Genomic DNA, 12,188 nt, shown 5'->3' with positions numbered 1-12,188 from the left:
GATTCAAAACATGGGGACAAAAAGGACGGTAAAATTCAGGAGAGGGAGGAGGATAAAACAATGCATAGAGATCTCACTTCAGACCAGATTCTGTTCTTCATCATGAAGTGTTTAAAATATAAAGAAAGAAAAAAAGTAAAGATGGCATGCCTTTGCTCTATCAAGGAGGAACTAATTGGAATCCAAACTGTAAGAGCTGTGCCACTCAGCTTTGTCACCAAAGGACAAGTTCAGAAATGGTAGGATGACTTTGGGCAGGCAAAGACTTGAAAGATTTCCGAGAATTTAAATGGGGCTGGTCCTATGTGAATACAGAGTAATTGAAAAGCTTACAATCAATCTATCTCCTCTGTCTGAGGCAAGCACTCTGGCTTTCAAAATATTCTGAAATAAAATGTTTTCCCGATTAATTGGTTTTAGATGTACTTCCTATAAAACATCTGACCCAATCAGGCAGAGACAGTTCCTGTGTGGTGCACGAAGACAACCTTCCAAACTGAAATCTTCCAGACTTCCTGGCGCAGCCAGAGTTCTTGCTGTCTTCCTTGTGATTATCGACCTCCTAATAAATAATGTCAGTGGACTTAAAGGAACAATTCTAAATGCAGACACAAGGAGCTGGGCCCATGGCTTACCTTTGCTCTCTGGTAAATAGTCCGCCCAATAATTTGTGTGCTGTCAATCATATCTCGTCCAGGTCCCTTAGCAATGCACATTCCGGGCTGGAACAACATGAGAAAAGATGCATCCTTAATGAAATGAGTGATTATTCTAAGGAATGGAAAAATTATCACCGAATCTAAGCAAAATAGATTGTTTAAGCTATATTCTAGCATTTCTTTTTAGATAGTCTCTCAAATTATAGACTTAGAAAAAAAAAATCAAACATGGAATTGGAGCAGTGAATGTTTTTAGGAAGTATCTATTCCAGCAACTTAGTTTTAAAAATTAGGAAATTGAGGTTTATGTGGGTTGAAAGACTTGTTGCAGATTGTACATACAGCTAATACTTAGGCTAAGGCGGGAAATCACATCTTTCCCTTTGTTGCACAAGTTTCTCTTTGTTCGTTGTTTCCTAGGACTCTTGTCTATGATCATCTTAAACTAAAATCAGCTAAAATCATATATTAGAAAAACTATTGGCCTTCTGGATAAAAAATAACTAAATCTAATTCTATACCATATATTTTTAAAAATTTTCCTTCATTTTTTATTGGTGTATTATAATTGTACATAATAATGAGACTTGTTTTTACGTGTTTGTACACACACAAAATGTAACAATATAACTTCAATTTCATTCCCCAGCATTTACCCCTCCCTTCCCACCTCCCACCTCTTGGTTTCTTTCCTCTACTGATCTTTCTTTGATTTCCATGAGATCTGCCCCCAACTTTCTTTTCCTTTTTCCTCTGTAGTTCCCACAAATGAGAGAAAACGTACATCCCTAGACCTTCTGACTTTGACTCATTTTGCTTAACATAATGGTTTCTACTTCCATCCATTTTCCTGCAAATGGCATGTTTTTGTTTTTCTTTGTAGCTGAATAAAACTCCATTGTGTATATATACCATATTTTCTTGTCCATTCATCTGCTGTTGGACACCGAGGTTGGTTTCATAGTTTGGCTACTGAGAACTCGGCTATAAATATGGGTATGTATGTATCACTATAGTACAATGCTTTTAATTCTTCAGGAGAAATTCTGAGAAGTGGTATAGCTGCGTCATATAGTGGATCCATTCCTAGCCTTTGAGGAGCTTCCAGACTGATTACCCGTAGTGGTGGTACTAATTTGCAATCCCATCAATAGTGCAAAAGTGTTCCTTTGTCTCCACATCCTCTCCAGCATTTATTATTACTTGTCTTCTTGATGACTAACATTCTGACTGGCAGGAGATGAAATTTTAGTGTAGTTTTGATTTTCATTTCCCTAATTGCTAATGATGTTGAACATTTTTTCATATTTTTGTTAGCCATTTGTATTTCTTCTTTTAAGAAGTATTGTTTTAATTCATTTGTGCATTTATTAATTGGGTTATCTCATTTTTGGTGTAGTTTTTTGAGTTCTTTATATATTCTAGCTATTAATCATCTGTCAGAAGAGTAACTAGCCAAGATTTTCTCCCATTCTGTAGGTTCTCTCTTCATTTTCCTAATCGTTTCCTTTGCTGTGCAGAAAGTTTTAAATTTATTTCCATCTCTAAGAAACTCATTGCTTGTGCCTAAATACTGAAGTGTTGATCCTACGTTTTATTCTAGGAGTTGGGTAGTTTCTGATCTAATTCCTAAGTCTTTGATCCATTTTAAGTTGATTTTTCTTCAGGGTGAGAGATAAAGTCTATACCCTATTTCTTATATCAGAAAGTTTTGAGATTGAGCAGATACTTAAATAAAAAATAAAATCTAGAAAATACTAAAATATATATTATAAGGAAAATGTGGTATATATACAACGGAATATTAGTCAGAAAATAATCAAGTCATATATATATTTGAGTATATACTCTGAGAATATGGAAGAACCTTCAAAAACTAATAAAGAAAAGGTTTAGTAAATTTGATGACTTAAACAAATTATAAATGTTGTTTTGGGATGGGGGAATATAAGCAAAGCTAAAACACAACTGATAAACTGGAGAGAAAATCTATGCTGTTTGTGACAAATATATTAAGACTTTAGTATATTAGAAGCTTTAAAATATCAGTAAAAACAAAATGCTCCTCATAAATCTAAAGGGATAAAATCATCATACTAGATTCTTGCACTCCCATATTTACGCAGCACCATTCACAATAGGTAAGGTATGGAATCAACCAAGATGTCCATCAATGGATGAATGGAAAAGGAAAATGTGGTATATACACAATGGAATATTAGTCATAAAATAATCAAATCCTATAATTTGCAGGAATGTGGAGGAAACTGGAGGTCATTCATTATGTTAAGTGAAATAATCCAACAAAGAAAGACAAAGACCACATGTTCTCACTCGTTTGTGGCAACTAAAAAGTCAGTCTCATAGAATGGAGACCAGGAAGGCTGGGGAGTAGGATAAGGGGCAGCAAAACACAGCTAGATTGAAGGAATTAGCTATTTTTTTTCCCAAACACAATGGGGTAACTATTGGTCTAAACAATTTATGATATATTTCAAGTAACTATAAGAATACAAAATTCCCAACACATAAAAACGGTGAATGTTTGAGGAAATGGAAGTGCTTATTACCCTGATGGATTATTGCACATTTTATACATGTACTGACATCATAATATACCCTATGAAAATGTAAAAATATTATGTCTTGCTGGGCATGGTGATTCACACCTGTAATCCCAGCAGCTGGGGAGGCTGAGGCAGGAGGATTGCAAGTTCAAAGCCAGTCCGAGCAAAAGTAAGGCACCAAGCAACTCAGTGAGACTCTGACTCTAAATAAAATACAAAATAGGGCTGGAGATGTGGTCGAGTGCCCCTGAGTTTTATCCCCAGTTGAAAAAAAAAATATATGTCTCAATTTTTAGAAAAAGAAAAAGAAAATATACCCTTATAAATACCTTTTCATTCATCCATATTGAGTTGATTTCTCTTACTTGAAGTAAAAAATATCCTCGTGAATACACCATGGAATACATATGAAATAAGTAATTCCCATACACACACAGAAATATGAATGGTTCTTGAATATTAAAATATGTTTAACCTCATAAATAATGAAATGGAAATGTAAACTACAAAGAGATAACTCTGCATACTATATTGGCAAAGATTACAAGACCTTTGGTGAGGGTTTGGGGACTCAGCACTCATACATGGTTGGTGGAAAATCATGGAGGGAGCAGTTGGACAATATGGAGCATGTGGTAGGTATACTGTTTCTTTGACAGCAAACTCACTTTTAAGAATTTGTCCTAAGCTGAGATTCATGTACCTGTGAAAACAAGTATGAAAAGGAGGGTGATGTTTATATGAAGAGAAAAAAAAAAGAAGAAAGCATCTGTGCAGGAAGGGAAGAGGGAAGAAAAAACCCATCAGTAAAGGGAGAGTGAACTACATTATAGAACTCAAAGCTATAAAGTCAGCTTAGCAGTGTTACTTAGAGCATATCATTGACAGCATATTTATTGAAAATAAAGAGGATGGTCATAGAATATTATTAGAGCATGATTCCATGTATGTAAAATCATACATGCATTTGTCATGGAGAGATAAAAGGCTGTCTAGAAATTATTCCTGGATGTGAGGGAAGCCAATCCAACACTTGATCAGACAGAAAAAGAATTCAAGGGCGGGAGTGAGGGGCATAAAAGGTCCTGTAATTTTTTTAGATTACAGAAGTAAAATATGCTCCTTTTAGAAAAAAGTATAAATATGCATAAGTTGGAGAAGAATAACCACCCTAATAGTGCCAAAAAGAAAACCACTGTTAATGATTCAAAATATTTCATTTTGTCTTTTTTCTACAACACATTCGTTTTGAAAAACTGCAATTATACTAAATATGCACTATTAAATCCTGATTTTCTTACTCAACATTGACTAGTCTTTTCCCACATTATTCAATATTTCAACAGATGACATTAAATTGATGCATAATAGTCTATAGCAAGCTAGTAGAACTTATTTAACTATTTTACTTACAAATTTTGGAATTTAACAAATAATCTTAAAACTTATTATAAATTAATAATGTGTGAAAATTTTGCAAATGAAGAGTAGCAAAAAAAAGTTTCTTTATGAAAACAGTAGTACATAGTACAATTGCTAAAACGATATTGCTTATTGGGTATGGCTGACTAAAATAGAATAAATAGCCCCAAAATAGTGTATAAAACAAAGATAATATCACAGGTGAAATGTTTTGCAACATAAAGAATAAGAACCCAGAAATGAGCAACTGATGCTCTTGTCAAACATACAAGCAGATCTAAATGAACTCTGGAGGGAAGCAGTTAAATAAATGATGATATATAACTTTGTGGTCTTTCAAATTTTTCACACAGATCAGGATGCAGATGTAAAAAAGATTTCTAAAGCAAATTATGTTAAAAATTCAAGTCCTAGACCAATAAAAAAATCCATAAATAAGTGAAAATTTTTTGTTTATGAATGCTTAGATAAACACATAAGGGAGAGTTGTAAGAATAATAAATTCTGAGAAGGAAAGGGGGTAAATAGAGACTTTAGATTTTTACTACTCTCTGTGTGTTCATGTTATTTGAATTTTTATGGCAAGTTTTTGATTGTGATATTAAAAGAAATAGAGACATTTTGATATTATATTTTTTTAAAAACTATAGATTTATAATTAGTGAAAAATGTCACAGGAGGCAACTTTTGGTACAAACTTAAAACTTCAGAAATGCCAAAGCAAAATGTTTTAGACAGCCCAAATTTGAGGAAGGACACTTAATCTCTGACATTTAACTTAACAGTCAATCAAATGGATTCTGTAACTTTATCCACTAAAACTTTAGTGAGTTTGGACAGGTGCTTTAAAAAAAAAAGAGTAAGCACTTGAGTTAAACAGGCCTGTGTACCCCTAAGAACAACATATTTGTAAATTAATGATGAATGTTTAAATATGAAGTGCACATGAAATGTAGAAACAAAGATTTCATGAGCCCTAATTACTTACCCCACCAATAGGACAGGTACTATAAGCATTTTCACAAGACTCTCCTGTATTGAGGCAATGCGGGCCAAGAATGTTGGAGGACACATCTCCTAGGTTTGATGAAGCAAAGGCTGCTACAAATGGTCCCTGCAGAAAAAAATACTCCATTATCTTTTATTCTTTCTTACTTCCTATAATGACTTCCATTAAAGATGCATTCAATCTACTCTAGTAAACTATTCAAAATCATTTGCTGACAATAAAAAGAGAATGTACAATATTGTGAGGTCATTTTTCACTTCTGAAAATATTCACATTGCAGTCAGTATACATATTACTACTGAAAATATTCCAGTTATCACAGAGTCATTGCAAGGAGGATGGAGTTTCAAATTTATGCCTCAAATAGAAATACTGAGACAAGAAAACACAGTAACAACAATGAAATGTGGACCTATCAATCCAGTGTCTAGTGTTTTATCTGGAGCTCAGGGATGCATTTACCCTTTTTAAAAATGTTGTATTGGCAAAAAAGCAAAGAGCAACTGCAGATTTCTCTATTGTAAAACTGAACCAAAACATACCATTCAGAATCCAGACTTGCCCTCTGTGAATCCTGCCTCTAATCAGCCTTAACCCAACTGGTCTACCATTCCACGTCCTTAAATGTTAATTTTTTCTTAGAGAAAGTGATAACTAAGCATCGGAAATCACATGCCTTTTTTGATACTCAAAGGACAATTTATGTCCAAGTGCCTAACACTCAGGCAATGATTATAAATGGGAACCTCTTTTCGTTTCCCTAAAACGGATGCTAAAATAAGAAAAGAGTTTTCCAATAAATGAGATAAAACATCAGACTGAATGCTAGTGGGGTTACTATATTTATAACAGAACATTCATTCTACCTGAAGTCCCGGGAATCTATTCCATTCTATATTCCTCCACATTTGGTGTTTGTATGCCGTGGTAAGGTAGAACAGGGTCTCTCCTCCCACTTTGTAGTTACTAATTTGCCCACAGATGAAGAGTTCCTGCAGTACATGGATTGGCTTCATGGCGCCTCCAAGTCTGATCTGCTCACTCAGTGAGTTCCAAAGCTACTAAACAAGTCTGACGGATTACAGTTGTCTCTAACCTGTCTCTAGGCCTTCTTTTAGGAAAATGAAAGGAATACCATTCTGAGGAAAGTCTGTACCAGTGAAAAGGACTTATCACCTATCCTTTTTCAGGATTCTTTCACCATTAATAAGGTGCTTAATACTTTTATGGCTCTGAAAACAAAGTTAACATCAACATAGCTTATCATGTTTCCACCTAGGTCAAAAACTATTACGCAGGGGCTGGGGTTGTGGCTCAGTGGTAGAGCACTCACCTAGCAAGGGTGAGGCACTGGGTTCAATCCTCAACACTCATAAAAAAATGAAGGTATTGTGTCCATCTGCAACTTTAAAAAAATTCTTTAAAAAAGCTATTATGTATTATAAAAATGACTTATTCTTCATTATGCAACTGATTATAACTTTATAAGTAATATCTAGCCACAAAGAACAAATAGTTTCTTCATCATTTTAAATTTTTCTTTCCCTCTTAAGAACTGCAAATTCTTTCTATCCAATCTTATGTGTGATCCATGATGACACTTTATTCTAGAAATATGAATCAGCTATTCTAACCATTGCATGAATGACAACACCTGACAAATGTAGAAGAAATTTTCAATGACATAAATTCTCACCTGTCCAGGGAGATATCCTTTGTTCTTCTCTTGCTCAAAAAGGTAAGATGCATAGCCCATATTGTCACTATTTACAAGATGGTTGCTGTTGTTCATGCTGACAGGGTGAATGGCAAACCAGCTGGAAGAGAACAAGAAGCCCCGAGTTAATCAAGAAAACCCGAGAACTGAAACCAAAACTGAGGACTGAGACCTTCAGTTTTCTCCAGCAGGAAAATGTATATTAAATGTGAAGCTTTCCACAGTTAGATTGAACTGGGGTTGTGGCTCAGTGGTAGGGCTCTTGCCTGGCATGTATGAGGCCCTGAGTTTGATCCTCACATCTAGATAAAGAATAAAGTAAAAATTCCATTGGCAAACTAAAAAATAATTTTAAAAAAATAGATTGAAAATGAACCTAAATTACAAATAATGTGCTTGATAAATATGATCATTTACTTAAATTAAAAATACAGAATGTTATTTTTGTGCACTATCATCATCATCATCATCATCATCATCATCAACAACAACATCATCAGCTGTACCAGGGCTGGCCAGTTACCAGATGGCATTTCTAAACAATTATAGAGGTACAGACTTTGTCCTTCAGGACAGGCACAAAGATGATAACTATTCAAATCAATCCTGTCCAATTCAATAGACTTGTCCTGAGGGACAGCTGTATGCCAAACACAGAATAAACGGTGGTGTGCTCTCAGAAGCTCACAGAAGACAGAGAAGTGAATGAATGGCCTTAATACAGTGTGACAAATGGTAAAAATAAAATAGACATAAAGTATTCAGAGACCACAGATGACTAGCAATTAATTCTTAAGGGCATTACAGAGAGAAGAATCAGCAATGTAAATCCATGGAGGCGTGAAAGAGGATGTTATGCATAATTCAGCATATCCTTATGCATAGTAATAGCTTGAGTGCAGAGATATATAGTTTACAAATTAATTTCACATCTGTTAGTTTCTTTAAGCTCCCCAGCTACCCTGATAGGCTGTTTTACCTCCATCTGCATGGTTGACTCAGAGATACAAAATGATGACCCCCTTTTCATGGAGGGAATATGACTCAAATCAGGGTCTATAAGCCTTTGTCCAATAGCTTTTGTAAGATCAAACCACCACACAGGTGAAAAAAAATATTTACAGAAGAGAAGACAATAAAACAGATGAACTAGAATGCTTAAGATGAGAAAGATTCCAAATCATGAAGTTTTGGGTTAATTTAGAATTTTTTCCTATATAAGGTCTCACTCTGTTGCCCCGTCTGACTTCAAATACCTGGGCTCAAGTGATCCTCCTGCCTCAGCCTCTTGAGTAGCTAAGACAAGATTTAAAAAAAAAATTGTCAATTCAAAAGATGTGTGGGGGGGATGTTTTTAAATTATTCAACAAGTAAACAGCATGGAAACAAGAAAAAAATTGAGAATTGCTGTGTATTAGAAAACTTAATATACCTACCAAAAAAAAGTAGGTTTGAATTCAGATTAAAAAAAAAAAAAGACTTGATATAATCAGGAATAACCGAATGCAAACAGGGTATTAGATCCTTTTAAGAAGTTATTTTTAATTTTGTTGGTTGTGATAATGATTTGTAGTTATACATTTTTTCCTAAAAAATAAATCTTTATCTGAAAGAGATATTTACTAAAATATTTGAATGAAATAAATATATGATATTTGATATTTTTTAAATAGCAAAATGAACAAAAAGGGAGAGGAGGAATGGAACAGAATGGCAGAGCACTGTCAAGTTATATCCAAGCTGGTTGATAGCTACATGGAGAATCATTACCCTAATTCGCTCTAAATTGGTACATATTGAAATTTTCCATAACAGTTTTTTATTTCATGTTGGCATCCATCCCAAAAGCACAATGTCAGGCCGAATCACCAGTCCATAAGCTGAATTAGGTCTCTGCATTGACTATTTGCCACTGTACAAAGAGAAGTTTAGGCTGGAGATAATCTAAGCTCATCCTCTAGAAGTTAATTGCAAGGTTTTTTGTATTTCAGAAAACCCTTCTCTTTGTTCTCTTTGTGTGGGGGGAGGGTGTCTCTTTCTCTTAAAACTGTAATGTCAAAATAAAATTCTAATAAACTCTTTTCCAGTTAGTGGACTTTGGTTTTTGTTGTTGTTTGTTTGTTTTTAATTTTGCTCTGTTTAGTTTGGAAAGAAAAATGTGGTAATGGCCTTGGCAGTTTAATGCTCCCTGAGTGAAATATTTCAATCTGATCTGATCACATTGAAGTAAGCCAGATTCAGCCCATTGCAATCAAAGAACACTGCAAAACAATTCTTCCAACATTGGCTGTCATTTAGCACATATTAGGCAAAGACTTTTAAATAAAAGTCTCATTTTATTCTCACAAGAAGCTTTTGAAGCAACTTAGGAGGATAAGGCAGAAGAATCTCAAGTTCAAAGTCAGCCTTGGCAACTTGGTGAGACCCTTTCTCAAAATTTAAAAAAAAAAATGGCTGGGATGTGGCTTAGTGGTAGAGTATCACTGGGTTCAATGACCAGTACCACAAGGAAAAAAAGAACCTCTTGAATCAGGTACTTTCATTATTCTCATTTTACAATGAAGGAAACTTAGTCTCAGAGTAGGGAAGTAACCTGACCAAGGCCGAAGGGTCATTAAGTTGAGAAACAGGGCTATGAATCCAGGTTTGTCAGACTATACATAAGGTCTTATTCACTATGGGATACTGGTTCTGTTCCTTCCCTTTATTCACTTGTTCATTCTATACAAGTTAACCTTGACTCTGTGCCAGGCACTAGGAATGTAAGGATGAATGAGACATCATCTTGCCTTTGAGAAATGCTTGACAAAGGATGTGACATTCCAGTTGGTCTGAAAGCATGAATAGGAACTTGTCAAAGGACTCATTACAGATGTATTCCTAGCAAAGTAAATAACATCTGCAAAGGCACAGAGCTGGGAAAAGTGTGGTGTGTTCAGAGATTGAGTAGATAGGGTGGCCAGAGTAGAATGGATACCATCAAGGAACAGTGGCAGTTGTACTGTCATTCAGCCAGCATGAACTTATTGAAAGCCGGGAGTGGAACAGGCTTTGTGTTAAACCCCAAGGAACTCAGAATCAGTGCTGTTCTCTATCAGCAAGAAAGTTAAAACTGTCCATGAAGTATCTGTGGAGGAAGCAAATGCTAAGTAAATTTTAGTCTAGTAGTTAGATTACAGATGACTTCCTATTTATTTCAGGACTGAGAAAATCGACTGAAGGTTCTCTCTACAAAAATGCAAAAACATGTATCCCCTCCCCCCACAAAAAATGTTATTCTTATTGCAGGAAAGGAAAATGTTGTATATTTTTCTCCTTTTTCCTTTGAAATACGTTGTTTAAATATCAGGCATGCCACTGCAATGAAGTACTAAGGTAACTGATGAATATTTATTTAAAAAACACAAAGAGGTGGTCATTTAATTTTAAAAGGACACACTTACAATTTATTTTATCTGCTAAAAAAATACTCTTCAAAGCAAAGTTCAAAGGAAAGGAAGAAAGGCTTAGTTAGTTTCAGAAGGTGTTTGAATACAGATCTAAGAGGATGAACATGTCCCAAATAATAAACATTTTTAAATTATGATGGTGTCACACCTAGGCGGAAAATGGGATACAGGCCTCTATCTCAACCAACATAGTACAATCAAGAGTACTGAGGAAAGTCAAAGGATTGGAGATTTTATCTTAGTTTGTAGCAAAATCAGTTAAAATTCTTGGATCTTTATTCCTAAGACTGAAAAATAACAAATTTCAACCATATTTTATGAATCAATAAGCAGCATATTAATATATGTTTTGGTTGTACATGCCCTCAATTTCAGCATCTCAGGAGGCTAAGGAAGAACAACCACAAGTTCAAGACCAGTCTCGGTAATTTAGTAAGGCCCTAAGAAACTTAATGAGACCCTGTTTAAAATTTGGAGCTGGGGCTGGGGCTGGGGCTCAGTGGTAGAGCATTTGCCTAGCAATGAGGCACTAGGGTCAATCCTCAGCACCACATAAATAAATAAAATAAAGGTTAAAATATATATAATATGTATATGTAACATATATAAATATACACATATTTATATTATATATAATATATATTTTTCAATATATAAATATATTATGATCTGGCTCTGAAATGTGCCCAGAGCTCATAGGTTGAAGGCTTGGCCCACATTGCAGCAGTATTCAGAGCTGGTGCCTTTGGGAGATGACTGAATTCTGAGGGCTCTGACCTTATCCTTGGACTCACTCATTGATAGATTCATAACTTAATGGGTTCTTGGGAGATGGTGGACATTTGAGGAGGTGGAGTCTGCTTGGAGGAAGTAGATCCTTGAGGGCATGTCCATGAGTATACCTTTCTCTTTTGCTTCCTAACCACCATGAGGTGAGCATCTTATTCCAGTACATGCGTCTTGCCAAGTTGTTCTGTCTTCCCACAGGCCCAGAAAAAACAGAGCCAAGTGACCACAGACTAAACCCTCTGGAATCCTAAGTGAATCTTTTCTCCCTTAAGTTGATTTTCTGAGGCATTTTGACACAGCAATTGAACGCCAACTAGCACAATATAGAATAATGATGTTTTTCTCTTGTGTGAATGAGGCACTTAGAGAAAAAGATCTCTAGAACCTCTTTCAATTCAGACATTGTATGTTTTCTACTGTAAAACGGAAAATAAAAGTACCATAAAAATTCATAAACTAATAGAACCTCAGTGGAAGTCAAGTTTCAGTCTCTCAGACTTGGACCCCCAGGTCCAGTATGTAGGTTGCACTGTATAAAATGGTGGTTGGCAGTAAGGCTGAGTAGGGGTTAAATCC

At 35.1% G+C, this 12,188-nt stretch overlaps 1 protein-coding gene across 1 annotated transcript in view; it reads right to left on the bottom strand.

The window, feature by feature from the left end:
- The window catches only part of Asah2 (N-acylsphingosine amidohydrolase 2), a 74,139-nt gene that overhangs the window by 28,554 nt on the left and 33,397 nt on the right, over window positions 1-12,188 (bottom strand). The window contains exons 8-10 of the mRNA XM_026408980.2: window positions 7,354-7,474; window positions 5,637-5,762; window positions 636-722 (exon numbers count right to left, since the gene is read on the bottom strand). Coding sequence (XP_026264765.1) covers window positions 636-722; window positions 5,637-5,762; window positions 7,354-7,474 — 334 coding nt within the window. The remainder of the gene's footprint in view (window positions 1-635; window positions 723-5,636; window positions 5,763-7,353; window positions 7,475-12,188) is intronic.

The sequence above is a fragment of the Urocitellus parryii genome, chromosome 5 (genome assembly GCF_045843805.1).
Source record: "Urocitellus parryii isolate mUroPar1 chromosome 5, mUroPar1.hap1, whole genome shotgun sequence".
Taxonomy (NCBI): Eukaryota; Metazoa; Chordata; class Mammalia; order Rodentia; family Sciuridae; genus Urocitellus; species Urocitellus parryii.
This window is presented reverse-complemented; position numbering and strand designations above follow the sequence as displayed.